Source organism: Poecilia reticulata, chromosome 9 (genome assembly GCF_904066995.2).
Source record: "Poecilia reticulata chromosome 9, P_reticulata-male-v2, whole genome shotgun sequence".
Taxonomy (NCBI): domain Eukaryota; kingdom Metazoa; phylum Chordata; class Actinopteri; order Cyprinodontiformes; family Poeciliidae; genus Poecilia; species Poecilia reticulata.
The window spans coordinates 19,134,881-19,159,844 of NC_088838.1; the positions used below are offsets into that span (position 1 = coordinate 19,134,881).

The 24,964-nt window shown below is 38.2% G+C and overlaps 4 protein-coding genes across 7 annotated transcripts in view; 2 read left to right on the forward strand and 2 right to left on the reverse strand.

Moving 5' to 3' along the window:
* The window catches only part of kntc1 (kinetochore associated 1), a 43,492-nt gene extending 32,870 nt beyond the window's left edge, over positions 1–10,622 (reverse strand). For 2 of the 4 annotated variants that reach the window (XR_014088923.1, XR_014088922.1), the window contains exons 1-30: positions 9,904–10,622; positions 9,647–9,793; positions 9,201–9,321; positions 8,885–9,000; positions 8,592–8,670; positions 8,339–8,416; positions 8,212–8,246; positions 8,001–8,111; positions 7,776–7,869; positions 7,279–7,331; positions 7,080–7,192; positions 6,863–6,917; positions 6,680–6,778; positions 6,548–6,591; positions 6,390–6,452; positions 6,220–6,295; positions 5,071–5,196; positions 4,808–4,974; positions 4,574–4,685; positions 4,311–4,454; positions 4,165–4,221; positions 3,893–3,967; positions 3,678–3,797; positions 3,067–3,210; positions 1,817–1,912; positions 1,580–1,683; positions 1,385–1,487; positions 1,164–1,298; positions 937–1,056; positions 619–691 (exon numbers count right to left, since the gene is read on the reverse strand). Coding sequence is in view for 2 of the 4 variants with exons in the window: in XM_008418568.3 (XP_008416790.2) it covers positions 619–691; positions 937–1,056; positions 1,164–1,298; positions 1,385–1,487; positions 1,580–1,683; positions 1,817–1,912; positions 3,067–3,210; positions 3,678–3,797; positions 3,893–3,967; positions 4,165–4,221; positions 4,311–4,454; positions 4,574–4,685; positions 4,808–4,974; positions 5,071–5,196; positions 6,220–6,295; positions 6,390–6,452; positions 6,548–6,591; positions 6,680–6,778; positions 6,863–6,917; positions 7,080–7,192; positions 7,279–7,331; positions 7,776–7,869; positions 8,001–8,111; positions 8,212–8,246; positions 8,339–8,416; positions 8,592–8,670; positions 8,885–9,000; positions 9,201–9,321; positions 9,647–9,784 (2,851 nt within the window). In the remaining 2 variants the exon portion in view is untranslated. Of the gene's footprint in view, positions 1–618; positions 692–936; positions 1,057–1,163; positions 1,299–1,384; positions 1,488–1,579; positions 1,684–1,816; positions 1,913–3,066; positions 3,211–3,677; positions 3,798–3,892; positions 3,968–4,164; positions 4,222–4,310; positions 4,455–4,573; positions 4,686–4,807; positions 4,975–5,070; positions 5,197–6,219; positions 6,296–6,389; positions 6,453–6,547; positions 6,592–6,679; positions 6,779–6,862; positions 6,918–7,079; positions 7,193–7,278; positions 7,332–7,775; positions 7,870–8,000; positions 8,112–8,211; positions 8,247–8,338; positions 8,417–8,591; positions 8,671–8,884; positions 9,001–9,200; positions 9,322–9,646; positions 9,794–9,885 lie in introns of all 4 variants that reach the window. The other 2 variants (XM_008418568.3, XM_008418569.3) reach the window with 2 other exon arrangements.
* Positions 10,623–10,683: 61 nt separating this feature from the next.
* On the forward strand, positions 10,684–15,719 carry rsrc2 (arginine/serine-rich coiled-coil 2). Its single transcript, XM_008418567.3, has 10 exons — positions 10,684–10,840; positions 12,065–12,206; positions 12,467–12,507; positions 13,493–13,656; positions 13,869–14,000; positions 14,106–14,222; positions 14,377–14,462; positions 14,533–14,792; positions 14,873–14,962; positions 15,045–15,719. The coding sequence occupies exons 1-10, from the start codon at positions 10,835–10,837 to the stop codon at positions 15,228–15,230; spliced, it is 1,224 nt and encodes a 407-aa protein (XP_008416789.1). The 5' UTR covers positions 10,684–10,834; the 3' UTR covers positions 15,231–15,719.
* A 306-nt stretch (positions 15,720–16,025) lies between these two features.
* On the reverse strand, positions 16,026–18,398 carry LOC103470258 (uncharacterized). Its single transcript, XM_008418566.3, has 6 exons — positions 18,370–18,398; positions 18,129–18,174; positions 17,947–18,024; positions 17,665–17,794; positions 17,402–17,535; positions 16,026–16,904 (listed from the first exon to the last, which is right to left on the reverse strand). Exons 1-6 carry the CDS (start codon positions 18,396–18,398, stop codon positions 16,131–16,133), a joined length of 1,191 nt encoding a protein of 396 aa, XP_008416788.3. The 3' UTR covers positions 16,026–16,130.
* A 424-nt stretch (positions 18,399–18,822) lies between these two features.
* zcchc8 (zinc finger, CCHC domain containing 8) lies at positions 18,823–24,804 on the forward strand. Its single transcript, XM_008418564.3, has 14 exons — positions 18,823–19,060; positions 19,181–19,223; positions 19,308–19,382; positions 19,684–19,786; positions 20,992–21,069; positions 21,160–21,263; positions 21,476–21,541; positions 21,622–21,682; positions 21,785–21,921; positions 22,048–22,190; positions 22,325–22,428; positions 22,648–22,734; positions 23,504–23,624; positions 23,721–24,804. The coding sequence occupies exons 1-14, from the start codon at positions 18,838–18,840 to the stop codon at positions 24,515–24,517; spliced, it is 2,142 nt and encodes a 713-aa protein (XP_008416786.2). The 5' UTR covers positions 18,823–18,837; the 3' UTR covers positions 24,518–24,804.
* Positions 24,805–24,964: the final 160 nt, after the last annotated feature.

Here is a 24,964-nt window from a genome sequence, read left to right on the forward strand (position 1 = left end):
CTGATTAAAATGTAAAAGCAACATAGGAAATCCTTATGGGTGGTGGGACTATATTTTCACATCTTTAGCTGTGATTGTGTTTGAACAGAGATGTAATGTGCGAGTTTTTCATATCAGACTCTGGTTTATTCTTTGAACTATTTGCCAAATGAAACTCTCTGAAACGTGTTTAGAAAAAATGTAACTGGCTGGAAGTTTTCAGTAAATAACTTTAGAGGCATCTGGTGGATAAAAGTATGAAGAGCAGCCTGGATCTACGGGTTAAAACAGGGTCCTCCATTATGGCTGCCATAAGCTACAGAGCTTCTGTTTAATCATGTGATCATCATATTAAATGTTGATACATATACATACTTTATCACAATCATGCTGGTGTGCAGTGGAGTTAAAAAATCTTAAGTTTAGTTAACTTTTTCACAAAGCTCTATATTTCCAAGACACTGAAATGTTTGTTATCTGTGATCCATAATCAACAAAATTACAAGAAATAAATGTTTGAAACACTTCAGCTTTGTCTACTGAATCTATATGAGTTTCAAAATGTCTCCAACTTGTTCATGACACTCAATTTTCTTTTAGATCCAAGTGTATCCAAATGACATTGTCTGTAACACTTACGTTTCTGAATGAAATGCTGATATTTTAGAGCCTCCACCATCACCTGAGCTACGGCCATCTGGTGTTTCTTGTGCTGGTAAAGACATGAAAACAGAACATCGAGTTAATTTAATGGAAACAGTGATCATATGCATAATGTAAGGTTTTTTTTTAATGTCCTTCTGTTTCAGATTTTTCCCACGTTTAAAGGGGGCGCTTGTCCATCAGCGCTTGTGCGTGTGTTGTTTATGGATCATTTTAAACAGCCAACCAAGGTCTCATAAATATAGATGGAAATATTAATCAAAAGTAAATGCATAACTCCTCTCCTCCTCCCACCTCATCAGATATGTGGACTTTATCCTCCAGCTGCAGCCGAGCCCACGACGTGAGACGCTCAATCACACACTCCGCCTCTGCAGAAGACAGCCTCTTGAGGACAGTCAGGACTTCCTCGGTCTGAAAGCGGCACATGAGACTTTATCCAAACTCCGCAGAAACGCACATAGATAAAAAAAAAACAAAAAAACAAACAAAAACAAAAAAAAACTTGTGTTTTAGCTCACCTTGCCTTGGCCTATCAACTGGGTGAGATACAGGTAATTTATCTGTGTTGTCGGCAGCTTGTATGCTGCTGCTAATGTCAGGGAGTCCTCTAAAGACATGGGCAAGTCTTGCTTCAGGATGTATCGAATCAGTGACTGCAGAAAACAAGTCAACAGACAGCAGCTGCTTATTGGTGGTATAAGGCAGAGGCGCCTCGTAATGTTAATTAATCTGTTATTACCAGAACTTGAGTGCCGTTGGAGAGGTTGAAATTGCGGATGCCGTAGCCACGGAGAAGCTTCCGAATCTCCATCAGGCGGTAGCTCTCCTTCAAAAGCTCCTGTCTGAAAAACAAATGAAAAAACTGTTGAATCTAAATTTATTGGGGATTTTATTTTGAGAGAAATGTCTAGAAGTGAGGGTTTTACAAACACACTTTGGTCCATCCATCTCCAGGTATTGCTGCACAAGCCTCTCCACCATGTTGCTCCAGGGCACCACGGCTTTCTGCATGATCTCCAATACAGCATCCACCTTCAGCTGGGAGCAGATTTTACAACTTCAGACTTTCTTCTGTCTGTATTCGTTTTTTCTGCTGCTACAGCTGATGGTCTTCCATCTAATATAATGAAGTTAGATGTGCATTGTGATGTATATGATGTGTTTAACTCACATCAGTGTCAGTCATGCAGCTGAGCACAGCCACTGCTTTGCCTTCCCATCCAGTGAAAAGGGTTGTGGTCTGAGAACTGCAGCGTTGCAGCAGCTCCTGGAGAAAAGCACAGCAGAAAGGGCACTTAATGACAATAGAAACATTTAGCTCAGGAAGAAGTTACCATATATTTGCTTCTACATTTCATGATTCAAATCTGGATTTTTTTTGTTTGTTTTTATAAAATTCTGGATATTTCACCTTTGAACCAGCTGCAATAATACTGGAGACTTTTTGTCTTAAGGTTCCACAAATACTGAAATAACACAATGCTGAAATTATCATCTGATAAAGGCTGTGGTTTTTGGCCAATGATTTTATGGACTAATTTAGATCAACTCTATTTCAAAATCTAAAACTTTTGGCATTTTAGACTAAGATTTGGCATAATCTTAGTCTAAAAAGGCAAAGTTTGTGAACTTTATTACTTTTATTTTGTATCTCAGAAAATAGCAGTGCTTGGTCTGGCATTTTGGTCGACTGTGAAATTGCAGCTCAACCAATCAACAGATTTAAAGTTGTTATGAGAGGAAAAACAACAATGTGCAAACAGTCAGCAAGTTAAAAAGCAAAACACAAATGGATAAAATGTAAACTCAAAGATGAATAATTAAGCAAATATAACTTTTTCTTTCTTAAAGGGCCTAGAGATGACGTGTTGTGATCTGGCGTTCTATAAACAAACTGAATTAAATTGAAATTGAGGAGTGTAACATAAGCCAATTAAAAACCACAGCATTTATTAAGCAATAGCAAACTTGTAGAAAATTTAACAAGTAAATTAAATCATACATTTTTGCATACTTAACTATCTCTGTTCTCTAACTTATTCAGACCTGGAAAATGATGAAGGCAAATTCCAGACTCTGTTCACACCTCTTTGAATTTCTAAATGTATTTAATAAAAAAAAAGTGTGAATTAATTAATAAAAAACGTTCTTTGCATTGTCAAATATGAAAGGATATTTTTCAGCTGTGATGATGCTTTGTCTAAGTAAAATGTAATTTGAATATATGCAGCAGAAAAGGATCATAAATAAATATGACACTGGAGAATTGGTGTGATTTTAAATAATTCAAGTATTTTAATAAGGCTTTACATTTATTAAATAAATGTTGTATTTTTATTTATTTTTTTGTTAGAATATCTGTTTAACTGAATATACATTTAATCTTGGTTTAAATGGAGTTTATTGGTAGAGGCGTTTTACCTTGATGTACTGCAGCAGTAACTCGTCAAAAGGAAGCGCGTGCTCCTCGGCGTACGGCCGAACGCTGCTTTCCACTGTGGCGGCAATCAGCTCTGGAGCTGGAACTTTGTCCAGCATGAAGAACGCCACACTCAACCTGCTTCCCTGTTAATGGGGGGAAAAAACCCTCATAAATAACATTTAGTATATGCAGCAACTGAATTACGCAGAAAAACATTATTAAAGCATTTACAAAACATAAGAAACAAAGTGATTTACATTTACCAGTCTGAGTTACATACTTAGAATTAAAGGTAGGAACATGGAAGGACGAAAACACAAAAGAAAGAAGAACACAATGACGGAGCGAAAAAATTAGAAAACACAAAGAAGGAAGGAAGCAGGCCTAAACAGATGCAATAAGGAATAAAAACGGGAACTACAGATATTTTCCCACACTTATTTTCTTTATCCAAACTTATCTAGACCTGGAAAATACTTTTACTGAAAAATTCCTGTGTTTTTCAGACTGCCACTGAACCCTGTTCAAACTGAGCCGTAACTTTAATAGCGACAGAAGATATGATCCGTTGTTAAGCCTGGAAAGAGCAAATCTCCAACAACAAGCAAACCTTTTCAAAGACTGAGAGCGACAGCCTGCAGCTGTACTTCTGGTGAAGGTCCAGCAGCTGACGCAGGTTGGACACAAGAGATTTGAGGCTCTGCAGCTCATTTGCACAATCACTGTCATCCTTCAGAGACACGGTTAGCAGAAAAATAAATATTCAACTATATTCCATAAGTTTGTACGTCAGGGTGAAGAAAATACAATAAAAATGTCTCTTACAATGTATTTCATCCAGGTCCATAAAGAGGGAAGCCCAATAATGGCCAAATCCAGCCCATTCTGAGGCCAAGACCCCTGAAGGAACATTCAATTCATCACAATTAATCCATATTATAAGTCGCTTTTTTCATACCATTAACTTAAGAAATCTGGAGAAATTTCTACAGTTACTGCAATAATTCATAACCAAGTGTAACTAAAGATACACCCAAAATCTAACAATATGTCAGAGTAATCATTATTTAATTAAATGAAATGATCGTCTAATTTACCTTTTCAGTTAACTCCAGATTTCTTGCTTTCAGCTCGAGCCATTTAGCCAGGATTCTCTACAAGAAAGATTATTTAACTTGAATAAGCTTCATACACTAAGGAAGGCACACTTTTTTTTATTTATTTGAAAGTGAAGTCATTCCACCTGTCCTCTCGGAAGGACTCTCCTCACAAAAGGGACAAAAACTGTCCTAAACCAAGGACAGAGGTCTTGGGATGGCAGGTCCTCTGGGATGGCACAGAGAACTGCTTCTAGACTCTTCTCCTCAAACTCCAGAGCGATCTGTCCCTGCAGAATCACACATCGAGTCCACAGAACTGTCGTCTCGAAAGGACTTCAGAAGTGCAGCTAGAAGTGTACTGCTGTTGTTGCGTGAACAAAGCCTTTTCCCAAATTATTCGTGTTACCTCGTATCTCAGCCACAGGAGCTGTGCGCCCCTCATGTCTCCCTCTCTCAGGTGGGTCAGAACGTCTCCCAGAATGTCGGTGCTGTTCAGAAACTCAATCCATGCGATCCCACTGTAGGTGACAGAGCAACACACCAAGTAACACGGAGGAAATACGCAACAAACCGTGCACAAAATAAAATGCATACTTTATGACAAAATATAAGAGGTAAGACAATAAGATATTGACTTTACTTGAAGTTTTCCACTCCATGAAGGCTGCAGAACGTTGCCAGTCGAGCCAAGGCCTCTTGGATCTGTAAGGAGGCGTATCGAGAGGCAGCGTGGTTTAGCATCTTCTCTGCGGTGTCAAAGGTCGGCCACGGAGCTTTGAGGCAATAGTCCACCACATACTGCTCATCCTGCAGAAAAAGACACAGCCTCTGTTAGCGTCAGCATTCATATACTGAAATAATCTAGATAGAAACCAGAGTCAAAAAAAAAAAAAAAAAACGTACTGTGATTTTCATCAGGTTTGTCTTGGCCTCATCTACGAGTTCGGACCAGACTTCCTGTCCGTATCCACCCACTGACGCCGAGGCCAACTGCTCCAGCACAAAGTCAAGCTTCACTTTGTACACAAGCTGCACAAAAATAAAACCGTCAGCTCACAACCACCTTCATAAGAGCAGCAAACCAAACAAAGCAAAAATGCAAATCTCAAGTATAAAAAGACAGCTGCAGTAGCATGACGTCACACGGAACAAAACCCTGATTCGATGCTTTGTGCAACCTTCTTCTGTAAGTAGGTAAAACTATTAGTCCTTTCCTATAACACTGCATCAAGTTGGGAGACACAGAGAGAAGGAACTCTGAGCATCCAGTCCTCTCATTTATTCTCTTCTTTTCGACTTACCTCACATGTTTTCTACAGGTTTTTTGTCTGAGCTGGTAAAGGAGAAAGGTTGACCTTTACCACAAGTTCTGCTGAACTGGTGATATTTCCATAATTCTCCAACTGACTGACCACAATAGTCCTCCAGACTTGTATTAAAAACTCCTAGTATTAAAAGACTTCATAAATAACATTCACTCTGATAAGGTTTCCAGGGGGAAATAAGCCCATAACATCATATCCTGCGGAGTATCTGCACTTAAAAGTAGGATTGGATGAACTTGAAATTTTAATCATTGCATATTGTTGCAATTATTGCGTTCACGATAACAAGAAAATTCCCAAAAAAACTAAACAATCAGAACCTGAATGAATAAAGCAAAAGCACCTTATACACAGATACTTTCTCTTAAGAATAAAACTCACTCTGTTTTGAACAGGGCACTAGTATTTTAAGTACTGCATTTGTAAAACTAAAAAAACCCAGATATCTCCATATATATTCATATTTTTAAATAAATTTACTTTTACTAATACTCCCACTGAACAAAGAAAGGAAAAAAATAATAATTACAAGCAACAGTCAACCGTATGTATATTTCTTCAATATCTCAAAACATATTTGAAATATATCTTCCAGACTCGTCTTCCTCAAACTCCAGAGAAACTCTAGAGTTTTGAGGAGAATTTCTGCTGTAATGTAACATACATTTCTGCTGTAATGTAACAGCAGAAATGCTGTTACTTTAATTTACAAAACAGATGTATTTACCTCCAAATCAAGATCAAATGTAATTGCAAACTTTTCAGCCTCCTCAAACATGTGTTTGTGCAGAAGCCTGCTCAGTCTAGAAACAGGGAAGAAAAACACGGATCTAATATTAGTCTTGTGGGTTACAACACACAGTCCACCCAGAAATCCATCAGATCATACTTAGGTACCTGTTCTCGGGTAAAGCCTCAGTGAAACATCTGACAACAACAGATGCTACAGCCTCTCCTCGGCTACGTGCAGAGAGAATTTAAGAAAAATAAAACTTCATTGTAAAAACATACAAGCGACGGCTGACGTTTTTTGAAAACAACACACAGCGTCTCACCTTTCCGGGTTCTCACAAATCCCCTCGACCAAATAAATAGTATCCTAGATGGAAACAAAATTCATTGCAACGTTGATAGATATTGTACAGCGTTCTCTTATGTTATGCCTGGTAAAGGTTTGATTTGCTCACCATGTTTGTTTTCATCTGGACAAGACAGGACACAGAGGAGACGTCAAGAGAGTAGGAAACACTCATGGAGGGCAGACATCTGATTTGAAGGGAGCTAATCTGAAAAGTAAAAAGCAGTAGATCTTCAGAAAAGCAGTCGGTAGTTGGCTTTCCAAGTTTGTTCAGAGGGAAATGTGCAGCGACCTGACTGTTGTCTTGCTTCGTCAGAGTAATCATCTTCATGCTGCTCTTGTCTTGGCTGCAACAAGCAATAGAAAACATTCAGCTTGGCGTAAAGACTCAGATTCATATTTGCTTTATTGGCCAAGATTATGCACACAAACAATAGGTTGGACTTCAGAGACGCATCTCTATGTGTAGAGAGAGTTGCACGACTTTATTACGGCAGACTCATACTTACATCACCATGGAGGCAGAGCCACACTCCGTGGTTAGTTCAAAGTCGTGAATGGCCAGCTCTGGCCAGCAGCGAATCATGACAAGAAAATGCAGGTCCCAAACGCTCAGAACATCCTGATGCAAATTTACAACATAAATGTAAAACATTGAATCTGCCGCCTGCGAAGCAAATGTTAAAGACCCTACAACATCGAACTCACCTCGGAGTCCAAAATATACAACAGATTTTCCATCACTACCAGCTTTCTCACACCTGTAAAAATAAGACGCAAGGTAAGAACAAGAAGCTCATTACCATTTCACCTCTACTTGTGTGTCAGACATTTCTGTTAGCTAGTTTAGCTAGCTTCAGTGTAGTTTCCTTCTGAACACGTTAACAGACCACACACTGCAACGCCTTGCAAACTTATTTATAAACTGAACTTTTTCATACTTTCTAAGCGTAAACTTCAGCATATTTTTGTGTGCACTTATAGTTCAGACAAATACACTATGGTGCATCATTGAAAAGCAAGAGAATGTTATGCATGGTTTTACACGGACACAATTAAAAATCTCAAACAAGCGGTATGAACTGGTGTTTAGTCCCTGGTAGTCAATATTTGTAGAGTCATCTTTTTCAAGGCACTGTGCTGACTTGCTTACAATTTAAAACTTTTATAATAAAAACCATGATTCTGCAAAACAATCACCTTACCAGGAATTAGGCTGTTGTTGATGGACTGAGCAAAGCACATCTTTCCCTGAACAGGATCCATCTTCCAGTGAGTCACAATATTTTCTTTGTCCCCCTGCCAAGTTTTGACATGACAGTGGGTTTCTCAATTTACTTTCAAAAATTTCACTTTGCTTCTATTTGCATGAATCCAATGACAATACACAGATACAGTGAGTAAATCAAGCACTTCTTTTGCACACTGACCCCAATAATTAGATTGATTTCAAGGCCAAGACTGAAGATCACTGCTGTACTGCAGCCTTCATCGTGGTAATCTTCAGTAGAGCAAAAGTCTACCCTGATGAGACTCTGGAGCTGAATATGGGAAAGAGAGATTGTTATTTTTCTGTCATTTAAATTATTATTTTTTTATTATTATCTTGTAGCATAATGGAGAATAAAGGCCTTAGCTCACCTCTTTCAAAGCTCCGACGTCCATACTTTTACATGCTTGCATAGTAAAAGGGTAAAATATAGTTTACTGTGTTTAAAGAGTGGCTCCAAATAAACACTGTATATTATCCAACATAAATATTCAATACCTGTCTCGATCTTTGTCAAAGCGAGGTTTGAAATGTGGAAAAACCCATCCTTAATAAGAAGAAAGACATGGTACATCCCTGTCACGAGAAACAAGATTTGAGATTTCTAGTTATAAAATATATATATATATATATATATATATATATATATATATATATATCTCACTTCACTTAGTGCCAAAATATTCACAAAATTACAAGAAATACACACTGTCTATTACAGATTCTTCTCTAAATAGTATAAAAACCTTACCAGAAGATGTCTGGTCCTCATTTAGGATGAGATAGCGGTAGGTTTTCTTGTCTTCACTGGATGGTTTTTGAACCAAAGCCTGCAAATTTCAAACACAAGGCAGCACAGAGATAAAACATAGAAAGAAAAACTGAGAGGAGAAAGACAAAAAGACAAATTCCAGTTGTTCCTTTGAGGAAGAAATATAAAAATAAAAACGTCATTTTCAAATTAGATGGTGATATTTAATGTAAATCCATAACGTATAGTATGTTCCAACTCAATAACCACATTAGAAAAGCAAACTCCCATACTCTGGTAAAGAGGATTCTTTTGTGTGGAACATAGATCAAATGAAGGTTTCCATTTCTTTCACAGACCACCAAAAATCGTCCATCAAGGCAAACATCAATGGTATCCACATCCGTTTCTAAAAAACAAAACAAATTATAGTCAGGCTTTATAGTTTTCTTTGAGTCCTAACTTACTCATTTTGATTTGGACATTTTGCTTTTTAAGGCCTTAACACCAAATGTGGTGAGACAGTTACTTAACTTTAAATTCAAAAGAAAGTGAACAATTATAATTTTTGCTAACTGATCTGGTAAAAGAAAACAAGCAATGATTTACCAAAGTGGAGAAGAAGAAGAATGGTCTGATAGCTCTGATCAAATAGAATCACCGTCTTGTCAATGACAACAATACTCCAATTGGAAGCACCAAAGGACAAAAGCTTGGGGTCTGCAGGAACCTGCAAAAGGCATTTCTAATAAATCATCTCAAAAAATGGTAGGCTGCAATGTAGAAGAGTCAGAGTTTTGGCAGTTCAACTAAAGACTTAAAAACCTTATTAAGATCAATATGATTTATATTTCGAGCTTCCAAAAATTACAAATAATAAATTTAATGAATAAAGCAAATCGTAAATCCAGTTTAGGATGAGTGGAACCCTTCTTGATGGGAAGCAAAAATCTTAGCTACGCCCCTGGTCAAAAGTGGATAAACAACAACCAAAGCACAAGGACTTGAAGAAATCATGCCCAAGTTCTTGTAATGCAAATATTTGCACTAATTACCTTATCGGAGGAGGAGATTTTGACCAAAGTGTCAACCTGATACAAGCCGCTTCCATGTTCCTCTCCTGACACACTGTCCAGGCGGACTGTGTTTGTGTCCTCGTTGGTCAGGAGCTCAACGTCACTCCACGTCGCCATTTCTTAAAACTGACAAAATATGAAAAACAGATAAATATGTGTCTCGAAATGTTCCGTACACTAGTTGACCCTCTACTAATCCAAGTGAATGTTGACGCTACCTTTACGATGAAACAAACCTCAGTGATAAACTTTGAAACCGATTAAGAGCAGGCGTTCATATCAAAGCTGTCGTCTTTTATCCGATGGGATATGTTGACGTTAGCGGCGAATGATCGCTGTACGTGTTATCTCTAAGGCTAAAATACAGCATCAACGCGAGTCCACAACATTAGCTTTAGAATTTGGCGGGTCGGTGTGTAGTCGTTAGGAGTCACTTTTGTTTTTTGACCCTGCGTTTTGTCTTCCAGGTGCATCTTCTCAAACAGCTCACGAAAAGCAATGCTTATTTAATAATGATATACGTTCAATGTCCACACAACGACACAGACTTTAATTTTAAATTTATTTAATGCATACATTCCAATATATCAAACGGAATTCGTTTAAAAATACAACTAATGTGAAGGCTTATTCGAGCCTGTTTAAATCATTGAAGGGTAAAAAGCAATTGCGCCCATTCCGCGTTGCCAGGTTTGATTTACATAGTTGTATTTACAAAAGTAACTTTTTCATTACATCCAATACTTTTTCATTCTCTATTAAATCAGTTTACTTTGACATACAGCAGCATTATAAAAATTAATTAGACGTATTATGTCAAACACTGCTGTCAAAGGGCATTAGTGCTCAAATGCACAAACCTGTTCAGCGGTTTTTTAAGGACTTATTTTATTTGTTTCGTCAATGGAATAACTACACATTATATTTATATCCATGTTACTTGCAAACATATGTTTTAAACATTTCTAATGATACCGTTTCTATGCATTCTTTAACAACACTGACGATTTTAGTGCAATGAAAGCATATTTACGGTAGAAACTGGCAACCTAGCACAGTAGCTAGCTGAGGAACACATCGACCTGGCTGGAAGTAAAAATCCTCTCTCGTTTTGCGTTGAACGGCTTCAAAACGGATTTATTCCATATAAATTGGTGATCCCGGATTATGTCGGTAAGTACTAATAGGTCAACTACATTAATATGTGCTCAACATAAGCGGTTTTCACAAAAATATTGGTAAAAATGTACTATGTGGTGCAGATTTTTTTTCTTAAAGATGGCGACGGTCAATGGTTGTTAGCCTAGCGACATCATGGCTACTGGCTATAGAAAAACAATATTAGCTGTTAGCACATATTTAACTTCGCTTTCCCAAATTACGGCTTTGAAACTAAACGAGACAGCCAATTAACACACGCTAAAATGTACAGCTTTGAGTAGTATACTTAAATATGTAATTGCTCTGGCTGTAACTGTAAAGTTAGCCTAATAAAACGCCATTCAGGTCTAAATAAATACGCACTGTACCGCTAGCTCGAACAGGCTTAGTACCTGTAATATGTTCATGATGTGTTTTGAGATAATGGGTTTTTATTTTTAGTGAATGTGTGATATTGGACTAAAATGTGGACATTTGTCAGTCATTAAATAGGTGTTGACAGTTTCTTTTAAGTTATTGTTTGTCTAAACAAATTAATTCATCCAAAGGGCACCCAAAAAAACCTCTAAATTGGTACCAAGACTGTGTATGCAGCCTGAAATTTTAATGTTTGAATTTTTAAGGCTGAAAGTTTGGAGTTATGTCACTAAATTCAGATGGAAAAGTGTGATAGGTTGTGACCCAAACTTTAAAAAAAAGTTTTATTTCAATAATGTGTTAAATATTCTGCGTTTTTGTTTAATATAATAATTATTAACGGCCCTTGTAATGCTGTTGTTATTCAATTAAACAAACAGAAACAGAAAATCAACTGCATGAAAATAAAGTTGTGTCCAGCATGTGTTCTTTTTTTTAAAATAAATCACTGTCAAGTCCAAATCTTAATCTTAAAAAAATAAATAAGAGTTCAAATTGATGGTTCCAATATTTTCCATTTTTGGTGGAATCTGGCAGATGCTTATTCTGCAGATGAGTTAGTAGACTGAAATTGTGAGATTTAGCGTGAGACAGTGATGAGGGCGTAGTTAAGTTTATTAAATTATTGAAAATATCACAGGATGAAAAACTCAAGTAAAATAAAGAGAATGATAAGAGCAAAGCAAACCCTTTAATATTTACGGTACTGCCATTATTTCTGTTCTGTCAGCACTTAAAGCTATTGTATTACTCTGTAGTCTATTCTATGTAAATAGATTGATCTGCTGCTGGTTTTACTTATCAATCCATTTGTTTCAGGCAAGCGACGACTCTGCAGAGTTGAACAGATCGAGTTCCCCAGTTCATCACAGAAGAAAGCACAGCATGGAATCTTCTAGGTCTCCCCGATTCTCCAAACACCACCATTCACTGTCAAGGTCACGTTCCAGGGACCGAAAACGTAAGTGCTTAGAAAAGGTACATGGTCTCTATTAGAAAGGTTTTACACAGCTGGCCATTAGATTCCAAAAATATTACCAGTAAAGTTTTTGAAATGCCAAAAGTTACTTAAAATATATTGTTATGTAAGCATGTTACATACTGCCAGTTGTCTATTCCGCTCAGAGCCTTTTTGTATGTGGGATTGTTATGCAGTTGTTGCCAAATGGGTTCCATAACTTATATTCTGATCAGTTGGGAAAACTGTTCTGTCTTTTCTAGGTGACAGAAAATACAGACGAAGTCGGAGCAGGAGCAAAGAGGTAATTAATATATTCATTTAATTTAATGAAAAACTTTTTTAATTTGATTGTAAAGCACCATAGTTGCTAGTTTTAGGTCATGGTGAGTATTTGGTGCCTAAGTTCAACATTTTTATGATAGAGAAGCTCAGAACAAAAAAAAACTACAGGCTTATGTCAAAAAAAAATTTTTTTTGCCCTCTTAATGCTCACATGTATCGCAGGAAGCTTGTGTCCTTGGATATCTGTGATTATTGTAAACATATAAATTGGTGAAAAATAGCTTTTTTTTTCCTTTTATTTTTGTTAAATCCTGTGTGGAGATCACATGATAACATTTCTACAATAAATCATACTCAGCGTGCTAATGCACGAAGAGACTGAACAGAGGACCCTGCTGACATAGCAAAATAATATGCCTACTACTGGGACAGGTAACTATCTGCCATTCAAACTCCTATTTGTCTCACAATGTTTGTAGAAAAAGTGGCATTAACTCTTGTCATCTCTTGCAGCTAGGAATGGGCATTCACTGAATCTCAAAATGCTTTAAACTTAAACACAAAACCAGTTGGATGCCCATCCCTGTTTTAACCTCTAAGTTGGTCCAATTCAGAGTGTTTAGGTTTCATTGAATTGCTGATGAATTTTTAACACTAATTCAAAGTTTCTGCCTTGATAGTCAGAATTTAACATTTGCATGCACATCATTAAATCTAGCAGAAAGTTCCAGAAATGCTGGCTTCATTTGTTACTGTTGCTATTCTTTGGTCTCCTTATCAGCGCAGCCAAAACAGCGCATACTCAGAAATACCCACTTATAATACAGTCATAATCTGAGAATTATGTTGTTGTTTTTTAAAGATGGGTTTCGAAATGACAAGGTCAATTTGTCTTGTCAGATTTTTTTTTTTTTTTTTTTTTACAAACTCTTTGCTCTAAGCCATGGTACTAACTCTTTTTGTTGCACTATTTTCCTGAAAGAGACAACTTCTTCTTAAAACAGGCACGAAAAAGGGATTCAGAGAAGCCATCAAAATCTCACAGAAAATCAGACGATCATCAAGAGCAGGAGAGACATCCAGCAGAGAATGGAGAAGACCGGTCCAGGCGGAAGGAAAGGAAGTCTTCGAGGGGGCGGAGCTTGTCTAGGTCACACTCAAGAGAGAGGTTAGTACGACTGACAAGTAAGCAGCTCTTTACATATATGATTTGGCAGATTTAGGTTTAAAGTAACCTATCCAGTTAACCGAGTAGTCAACAAAATAATCAATAGAATAGTGGTAGCTCTAATAAAATTATGGCTGTATTTGTGTAATCTCTTGGATTTGTGTTTGTGTACGATTTCTTTACAGTAATTTGTTTATTTTTATTTACTGCAGACGGCATCACAGCAAAAGCAGGGATCAGCGGCGGTCAAGATCACGCAGCCGGGACAGGAAGAAGAAAGCTCGGTCTCGGTCAGGTTCCAGAACCAAACATCGTCACCACAGCAGAAGTCGTAGCAAAAGCAGGCGAGTGTCATAAAATCAAATCATTTGTTGTAACTTTTACAAATTTACAGAAGAGTGGAGGTGCCCAAACTATTCATCCTAATTTTCCATTGATTACTGCTTCAGGGAGCGAAAGAAGAGGGTCGAGAAAGTGCACAAAAAGAGTCTAAGCAGGTCTATTAGTCCTCTGGTCTTCCGTGGGCGAAACACAGCGATGGACGCACAAGAAGCTTTAGCCAGAAGGTAAAGGATTGTTTTTGTTAATTGAATGTAAATTCACAAGAATTTTTTCTGAGGCTGCAGTGTGTGTAGTTCTTATGCAGACTCGAGAGTCATGTGATTTAATTTAAACAAGAGAAAAATGAGGTCAATGTTTTTTTCATATTTTTCTTTCCAGACTAGAGAGAGCCAAGAAACTACAGGAGCAGAAAGAGAAAGAAATGTTGGAGAAACAGCAGCAGCAACAGGAGGAAATGGCTGCAGGTGATGTATTATTACAATGTTGATCGTTCTGGTCAGATTATGATGCTAACGCTCATCGTTCTGTCCTCAGCTGTGGCCGCCCCCATTGCAGCCGCTGCTGCGGCCGCCGCCTCGAACCCTGCCCTGAACGTGGCCGCCCTTCTGGCCTCTGGGACGCAGGTCACCCCTCAGATTGCCATGGCTGCACAGATGGCAGCGCTTCAAGCCAAAACCCTCGCAGAGACTGGCATCGCTGTGCCCAGTTACTACAACCCGTCTGCTGTCAACCCCATGAAGTTTGCAGAACAGGAGAAAAAGAGGAAAATGCTATGGCAGGGGAAGAAGGACGGGGTACGTTTGTTTTTCTGGAAACTTGTGAATATATTTGACAGCGATTGTTTACCATATATTTGGTTTTTGTCATTTTTAAGGAAAAGTCACAAACTGCTGAGTTGTGGGAGAAACTAAACTTTGGAAACAAGGACCAGAATGTTAAATTTCGCAAGCTAATGGGCATTAAGGTAAACCTCTTACTTTCTTTCACATTTTAACCACTTTTTGAGTTTTAAGTTTAGAGTAACAGGATATTTCATGTGTTTGCAGGGTGAGGATGATGCAGAAGCTACCAAACGCCTCAACGATGAAGGCTTAAAGACTCTTCAGAAGCAAGAGGAGATGTTCAAGAACCTCGACGTTCAGTACGAGATGGCTCGATCTCAGACACACACCCAGAGAGGAATGGGACTCGGCTTTTCCTCCTCTTTCTCTCGTGGGATGGATTCCATCTAGTGCCAAACCTCGGCACTCGTCCTCATCTCATCACATAATTCATTGCCAGCCCTCGAGCTTGCATGGATGTTGCTCTGAATCTGTATATTATTTATAGACAAAAGCCTCATGAATTGTAATGTGTATATAGTGAGACGCTGAGTTTGTCTCGGCGTTTATTAATCTTTCCGTCTGCGGGCAAAAAGGAGGAATTATCTTGACAGGTGGATGCAAAGGTGAAGTAGATATTTCCTTTTAATAATGTGATTCTTTTTTATGAAAAACAAATATATTGATGTGTGGTTGTCAGAGTACGATGTGGTTTAAGTTGACGCTGTTTACATTCATTTAGCAAAGGACACGGTAGCATTGTCTGAATCCCCCATCTTCACTTCTTATTGGGGGAAATCAATCATGGGTTATAAACACTTGTCTCCTGGACTGCTTTGGATAGAAATGAGTTTGAAATGTTTCACTCATTCATATAATAAATTTTGTGTTGGAAAAGGATTTCATGTATCACTTTGTGTCCTACAAAACCACATTCAGTTGATAATGTGGCATTGAAAGTTACGTAGATGTCATGGGTGAATGGTAAATTGTCCTTTGAGGTGCGGAACAGTTCTGAGCCTCTATTTTATATTTGAAAACTACTTCCTATTCTTTGATGCAAGATTTAAAAAAAGACCATATAGGTGCAACTTATGCTTTGCCAAAATCAAGTTATATTATAAACAATAGTAAAGTATTTCTATGACTGAAATGTTTTCATAGACAGTTTATAAACCAAACTATAACCTACAATGATCCCACAAATTTAGGACTGGAAATGATTTATTCTTTGGACAGAAGTGCTTCACACAAACATGACATCTATAAGAGTTGTGCAGGTATTTTGTTGGTAGCTCTATGGAAATCCTCTCATTTACATATAAGAGTTGAGTAGAGCACGTGAGCGACACCGGTAATAAGGTTATGGTTCGCAAACTCCAGAATAAGAAGCAGGATTGGATATTCGCTGCGTCTCTTTCCTTCAGTCGACTCATCACACAAGCCCATCCATTGCAGCAGCAGAGTCTGCATAGCTTCTGGAAACAGTTCTGCAGCCAGCTCCTCTGCAGGTGGCAAATCGCTGATCTGTTCGATGTGCTGAACTTTAAAACTCTCCACTTTCTGGCTGATGCTGCTGTTGGCTGCGTGAAACTGCTGCCCGATCCACCGTCCTATATAAGTAAGCATGTAACTTGAATACACCGAGTCTTTAGTCCAGTCTTCAGCGTTCAGCAGTGCTAACGCAGCTTCAGTTGCATCCTTTTCATCTAGGCTCCCATTCATGTATCGATCAATGCTCTCTAAGAGCAGCAACATCGTTTCCAGGCGATCTGTGCGGCCTTGAGGGGGAGAGCGGAGTTGGTCGTCCAAGTGGTGCAGTTTTTCTCTGAGAGCCGCTACAGCTGGATGGATCTGCTCAGTTTGGCAGCTTTGTTTGGTGAAAGTACAATAATCATGATCTGCTGCTGTATCAGCTGTGTCAGCAGACGCATGCATGACGTTCCCGTTGACCTGGCTAAAATCGTGTCCAGGTATTTCCAAATCTCTGTCCGCCGCGCTTGGAGTCGCTGGAATGTCGAGCTGCACATTGAGGCTGTAATTCATTTCCAATGGGCTTTCATTCATCTGTGATTTCCAAACATTCTGCGATGAAAAGACAATCTGAATTATATATTACACATGTCCAGTAAGAGTCAAATGAAACAGAAGCCGCTCTTCTTGTTTCTTGAAGATGTTTCACCCCTGAAGAAGTCTTCCGGCTGAGACATGAAACGTCTTCAGGAAACGAGAAGTCCACTTCCCTAGGAGTGTCACATCCAAAACAACTGAGAATCTACACAAACACATCTTGTAAGAAATGTACATACTCCTATCATGAAATAAATATAATTTTGGGCTTTTAATTATTTTTAATACTAACATCTAAAGATACTGCAGATTTTCTCTAAATATATATGTTTATATATATATTTGAACACATATGTTTACATGTTCAAATATAAACATATCCCAACTTATATTTGGTGAAAGATACTCAGATAGTTTCAAAGAAATGGCTCACTTTTTAGTTTGCGTAAAATTATAACCAGAACTGTAGAAAATAATCTATCATCATCAGGTGAATGTGCATGCATTTGTACCTGGAAATTCTCCAACACTGCAAGCTGCTCTTGCTTATTGTATATTTCAAAGGCTAAGCGGAAAAGTCCTTGAATGCTGTAAAACCACAAGCTGTTATTTGCAGCAGGAACCCTCAATCCCTGGAATCTGAATGCTGCAACAAACAAACAAACAATAAAAAAGGTTAAAAAAAGAAAAAAGTAAGATAATAATAGCCAACACTGCCATAGCCCTGGTGTTGAGATTTTCATTGAACTTTAATATGATTAGTTGTACATTTTACCTGAGGAAAAGTGTACTTTGGTGGCAAGTCCTTTCTTGGCAAACTTGGCATGGTACCTGGGATGGTTTTCCACCCGGATGTCAGTATTGGACAGGAGATCAGCTCCTAAATACAGTGGAATTACTGGATCCTGGCATAAAGGAAATTAAACACGGAATTATGTTATTTGACTGCATTTAATATAAAAATGTATGTCTGACAATTGTAACACAGATTTAAAGTTTAGATATTGTCTTTAACTAAATCTTAATCAAATTACGCGATCAGATCAGAATATTTTACCTGCAGACAGCTGCTCAACCTGAACGATGTTGGATTCGCTAAGTAAATAAAACGAATTTTCCGACAGCCTCCTTCCCACTGCGGTAAAGTTAACGGGGCACGTGAACAGCTTGACATAACTACAAGCAAATAAATAGTTTTTCTCACGCTGGCATTATGTGGCGTTTCAATTGTATGTTTACCTTCTTCTTCCTGGCGGGTGGACAGGAATGTCTGTTCTTTCTTCTTCTACTTGTTTAGTGGTGGTTAGCAATAGATGTTTTGACGCACTGCCGCCACCAACTGGAAGATGATATTTTACTTTAACAGCTGCAAAAACTATCAGGCTACAAGCAGTACAGCAGACAAACATGAATCAACTTTTTGTTTGTTATATTTTTAAAACAAAATTCTGAAGAGTGGCGTGCATTTTTACCAAGAGACCCCTTTGCTCTGATAGCCTTAGCAACCATTACTTCGAGATACTTGCACTGTGTGTAGTTTAAGAGTTCTTCTTCTTCTTCTTCTACTTCTTCTTCTATAGCGTTTTCTGGCAGTTTACATGCTTAGTGTATTACCGCCATCAACTGGACGGAGATGTAATTCAGAAATTCAGTTTATCCTATATATCTTATAATCTTAAAAATAACTGTACAATATACATATTTCAACACTCACACACTCATGCATACTAAATCCTCTCAACTAATTGTGTATCTTTTAAATATTTCATGAGTGCTTGAATTATATCATGATAAGCGTTTGATTTGACTTTCTATTATTAATGGATGAAAACACAAGCATGTTTCACATTGTTAATTTCATGTATTAACCTGAAATACATGACTGTGGGATTAAATGAGCGAATCTAGTCAGAACACGTGACAGGAAAATAACCAATGAACGCACAAAATGGTTCGTTTCATGACTGAACTTCCGTTTAGCACCGAAAGGCTAAAAATGGCCGAAGTTGATTTCGGAGACAGTGAGCTTTTCCAGCAACTGGAGGACTCTGCTCCACCGGTCTCAAGACACATTCGCTTCACAGAGGATGATGGAGAAAACGAAGAGGCGAGCGAGCTCCGGAGCAGGCTGGAAGAGTGTGAAGATAATATCGAGAGGCTTTCTGAGGAGAATATCCTTGCGTCAGTGTAGCATGTTTGCTATCACTAGCCCTGACTGCAAGCTCTCGAGCTGTAAAATATGCAATTGTTTTTCGCTGCGTGTCTCTCTATTTCTTTAACGTTTAGCTCACATAAAGTATTAAGACGGAAGCTCAACATCCTGACACGACCGAGGTAATCTTCTAATTGTAAACCTGACTACGTCCGCTTTAGTTAAAACGAAACCTAACTGAAGCACATTTCTACCTGTCTTTACAGCGGCATCACAGTGGGAGATGTCAACATCGACGGGCCACTTCTTCAGATCCTCTTCACCAACAACATTATATCAAAGTAAGTTAAATGTTGCACCGTTCAGAGGGGCTTATTAGAGGACAGGAAGATGGGAAACAGTCAAGTAGAAACTAACATTTGTGTATTTTTGGTTATGTCTGTACTTTAAAATAATATTTAACAAATTTACTGGAAAAAATAGTTGTAGAGTCTATGTTCCTTTGCATGATTGGTAGCTTCCATAGATGTTGGCTAGTAGACGCATTTTGACATTTTAATGAAACAAAAAGGTTTGTTTCAGATTGAACAGCTCAAAATAAAGGTTTAAAAGAATGAATACCAAATAATGCTTCTCTTCAAGACAATGTCGCCAAGAAATCGAAGACTGCATCTGCAGTGTCATTTTGAAGCACCAGAAACCAGGCAATGAAAAGAAGATATCAGTGTTTCACATGAAACCACAGGTATTTACCTAGAAATGTATTGTATTTTCAGAATTATGTTTTAAATTGATAGTCCAGGAATTTCTAAAGTGTGGTTATGCTAGAGAGTTGTAAGCTGTCAATATCTTACCTGTGGTAAATCAGCATATCCATTTTAATATCTAAGTTTTTCCTGCAAGCCATTCTGCTTTGCATGGGTTAATGGGGTGACTTTTTAAAATGCATTCTTAGGTAAAGGTAAAGTATTTCTCACAGATGATTATAATTTTTTTACACTTTCAAAGGAAAACTATAATAGCTGCACCTTCATCTTAGCGGCAAACATCACCAGGCTTGAAGTTTTAGGATCATCGTAAGGAGGAATACAGGCAGCAGCTGGCTGCCCTTTTGTTATGGTCAGACCAGGAAGATCTTTGAGCCTTATGGATATAGAATGTAAAATGTAGTTTAATTTGCTTTTAATTTGTGGATCTCTATGCTTTTAAATTTGCTCGGCGATCATTTTTTGTGCATTTGTATACGTTTAAGAGGCTATATTCTGTTTCAGACTCCAGTCACAGATGAAAATAGAGATGTCATAAACTAATAAATGACCTATCATAACAGAATGCAAATACAATGCGTTAAGTCTGGGGCTTTTTCAAAAGTTGTTTTCTTGTTGTTTGGTTGTAGCCCAACTACCATGTGGGATGCTCTCTGTGCTTGAACCATGTTGTTGAAACCACAGATTAATATTTGTGAAATAAAAGGTGTAGCTGCAAGCAGAGCAACAAGTGCCAGAGTTTTGTAGGAACATGTCCTTAAGTGTGTGCTTATTGAGAAATGTAATTAATTTGCAAACCAATTACTTTGCTCTACTAGTTCCAACTTTGGCATGTTTCATATTATGTAAATAATTTGCTGTGTAAATAATCACTGGCTTTTCAAATCAAATCCCAATACAAACATGCCAACGACTTAAAGGCTCACAAAGTAGCACTTGTATAAGCCATCATGACGTTTTTGAGTTTGGAGTTGTTTATACACCAAAAGTCAATTTTGCTCATAGCGCCTCTCGGGTATCACTTCAAGCCATTAGTTTCAGCCTCACAGTCCAACTAATACAGATTTATGCTGAAATAATAATCTACTCCAGGGGAGATACTGGCTGCTTTTAACCTTTTTAACTTTACTTGAAAATATCCCTTTAAATAAACTTCCTCTGAAACATGTTTCACTTTCTGAAGAATTCAGCTTTTGCATTGGATGAAGATCCTGATAAGTTGTCCTCCAGTAGTGTGAGAACTACAACAGAAGCCTTTAAAGTAAGTGCCTAAATTTATCTCCACAAAAAGCAGAACATGCTGTCACAAGAAAAGGAAAATGTTATATTATTGTACTGTTTTGTCTCTTAGGTTGTTGGGAGTGTTTTATATTTTTCTACCTTCAGTGTTGACAAACTTGGACAGCCTCTGGTGAATGAAAACCCCCAGCTGACTGATGGATGGGACGTTCCAACGTATCTTTGAAATGGATTATTTAGCATTTTTCCCAGGGATTTTTGTAGCTTATTTGCTTTCGGTGACATTTGGGTTTCAAGAAAAACCTAAGAGAGAAAAAAGCAATAAATTACTATTCACCAAATATCTTTAACTGTTGTATCAAAATATATTTGATACAAATAATAATTTAAAAAAAAAAAGTAGTACATCTTCCTGAATTGTTGCACAGCTACCAGCAGGTTTATAGCCAAGTTATTGGAACAGATGGACTAGAAATGGAAACTAAAAACAAAAGGTAAAAGACTTAAATTATTTATGAAGTTTTCAAATTTGTCTACTAAAATGCTTACATTTGTGGCATGATTATTTTCACAGACCCAAGTCTATGTGTTTCAACTGTGGCTCCAGCGCTCATCAGCTCAGAGACTGTCCCCAGGTACTCGACTGGAACTACTAATATGGCAGGAATCCAAGTAAAACTCTCAACAAGAAAAACCACTACTTGATTTTCTGCATTTATACTTTGTCCCCTCCCTAGCCTAAAGACATGGCTGCGATAAATGAAAGGAGAAAAGCGTTTAATCAGAACTCGAGCCAAGTCACTCAGAGCAACCAGCGTTACCATGCTGATGAAGTCGAGGAGCGCTTCGGAAAATTCAAGCCTGGAGTCTTAAGGTAGGACTGGTAGTTTGTGCAAACCAGAAGAAACAATGATCACACTCACAACTTCCAATAAAATCAGAGGGCGGATATTTGTTTATACTTATGAATTAATTATGTTTCATTTTAATTTCTAAACAGTGAGGAGCTGTTGGGAGCACTGGGAGTAGCCGGCAACACCCTCCCTCCTCTGATTTATCGGATGAGGCAGCTGGGTTACCCACCAGGTTGGCTCAAAGAGGCAGAGATGGAAAACTCTGGTTTATCCCTCTATGATGGAAATGGTATGTTTTCTATTTGTAATCATGCTTTCCTTCTGTTTTTTTTTTTTTATTTATTTTTTTTATAAAATTAACATGTATTTTGGTTGCACAAAATTTGAACCTTGTCACAAGGTATTTTTCTCCTGTTTTTGTAGTATCAAATGATGATGTCAGCAGCACTTCACAAAACGTTTCTTATGATGTTTCCAAACTGGTGGATTTCCCTGGCTTTAACGTGCCTGCACATCAAATTAAAGATGTAAGTACATTTCAAATCGAATGCCTTAATACTGAGCACACTTTTTTTTTTTAAATCTGTAGTTACTGTAGTTTTGAATTTGAAAAATCAAAAAACAAATCTGTTGTAGATATCTATTATTGCATTGACTGCATGGTTTTATTAAATTTGGAAGTTTTGGAAAGATCTGGTGTAATTGCTCTGTGTTTTTAAAATGTTATGTTCTTGTCTGACTTCCAGGAGTTCATGCATTATGGTTCGATTCCAATGCAGACCAGCCACATGAAGCAAAACTATGCAGCCTACCTGTCCAACAACTTCCCTAAGGTAATGCTTAGAGTTTTGACTTTTCATTCTTTATGTCCAAACTCGGCAATATCAAATCATCCAGTTATTCTGTACGTTTTCATGCAATGTCTGCATCAACTTTCTACAACATAAGGACACCAAGAGCAATAGCACAAGGCTTTTAAAAGGAAGGCTCTTTGATAGGGCTGGATAATAAATCATCGCATTTATGACTATAGACGCGTGATCTTTAATGTCAGTTAGAATGTTCAGTAATTTCACTGAAATCTGATCCAGAGCTGCACAGCATCCTGGGAGATGTAGGCAGATAAAAGGCTTTAGCTGCTTAACATCTCACAGCCTGTTAAGCAAGGTTGATGACATTAACTAACTTACTTACTCATCAGTTACCTAGCAACTCACTCACTCTTTGGTTACCTAGCAACAAGCTGTTGAGTAGCTTGCGTAGCAGCAGTTTCAGGTCTTGCCATCATGCCTCATAACTGCTTAAAAATGGAAAAACTACAATGCGGTGTGAAAGGAGAAAAGAAGTGCAACAGCTCTAAAGGAAATAGTGGATAAAACTGGAGAGATGATGTGACCAGTTTAGCAGTAGTTCAGATATTCAAATAAAAAAACCTAATCAATAATCATCTATATCGACTGATATAAAGCCCTTATCTGATAAATTTTTATGTATTGTCCAGCTATACTCTTTGAATTGGAAAACATTATTGACTTTGAGAAACTTGTTTTTGACTGCCCTGCTTGATCAGAGCCCTAAAATCTCTGTTTTCTTTGATAACAGCCTGGTGGCTCCTCCAACAAAAGGCGACAAGAGTTCGACTCATCCCCTCATCTCAGGAAGAAGATCAAGTCTAGCCCAGATCAAAACTCAGACAGAAGCTCTGATATGGACATTGAATCAGGTATTGCAACATTTCCCAGAATTGATGTTCACTTATGTCTTGCCAAAACTTGACTTGAAATGCAGAATAATAGTAATTCCATTGTGCTTTTCCCAGATCCAGGGACACCATATTTATATAGATCTGGTGACTTCCAGTTCCAACCACCCCTACCTCCAGGCTCCCCTTGCTACAGCTCACCACCTCCACTACCTCTGGGCACTCCTCCCTCCACGCCTACTCGCCCACCTCTCCCCAAAGGGACGCCTCCACCAACTCCCACCAACGGCTCTCCAGCTCTGCAGAGGCAGGAAGTGCTGCTAGCAGATGAGACTGTCGAGGCAGCAGAAGACGATCTGACTCTGGAGGAACTAGAAGAGCAGCAGAGGCTGATCTGGGCAGCTCTGGAAAATGCTGACACAGCCACAAATAGTGACAGTGAGACACCAGCTTTAGGTACACCTGTTCCCAGTTCGCCCAGTGTTTCCACACCAGCACACATTGACACGGAAATGGAAGATGCTGATGAGATGGTAGACACGGCGAGACCTGCTGAATCTTGCTGTGACGGTGAGAATCAAAAGAAACCGCCTGTACAAGAGAGTTCGATTCCAATCTATCGACCCATAAAAGTAGAGGACGAAAGTCCTCAGAGCCCCGACATAGAGCCTGTCAGACTCCAAGATGACAGCCCTGACAGGCCAAATGCAGAGATCCCAAATGACGGGGCTGGAGATGTTTTGTCTAGTCATGAGAAGATCATAGCCGTTCCTCATCGGAGCAAATTTGCAGCTGGCATTGTTCAATTTGAAGACACCCCTGAATACACGGAAGTGGCTGAAGCCACTGGAACATACCTGAGAATCAGAGACTTGCTTAAAGGCTCCCCTCGAAGCTTGTCAAAGAGAAAATGAAATGTTTCTCACATCGATTCCGAACACATGGGCATTTTAAAACCAAAATTTCTCATCCTCACTAAACTTGATCTTTTTTTTTTTTTTTTCATTTGTTGTCATCTATAAGGCTACAATACACAGTTTAAATTTCTGCTGCAGTAACATTACCTCTTTGTATGCTTTATTTTTTTTAATGTAAATCTGTATAGTGTTTAATTTTTATATGGTCATGTTTAAGTGACTTTTTGTTTCTTGTCAAATTGGGATTGCTTTGAAGGTTTTAAGTAAACATGCCTGTGTTCTCACTTTCTGCCTTTATTTTACTACTTTGCCTACATTTTTACTGGGATGGATAACTGGTTACGAAGCAAAGGAACTGGACCACCAGTCATGCTTGGCATGCGTCAGAAATCTTTTTGACCATTCCAGATTTTTGCCACAGTGAAATGCAGATCATCCATCCTG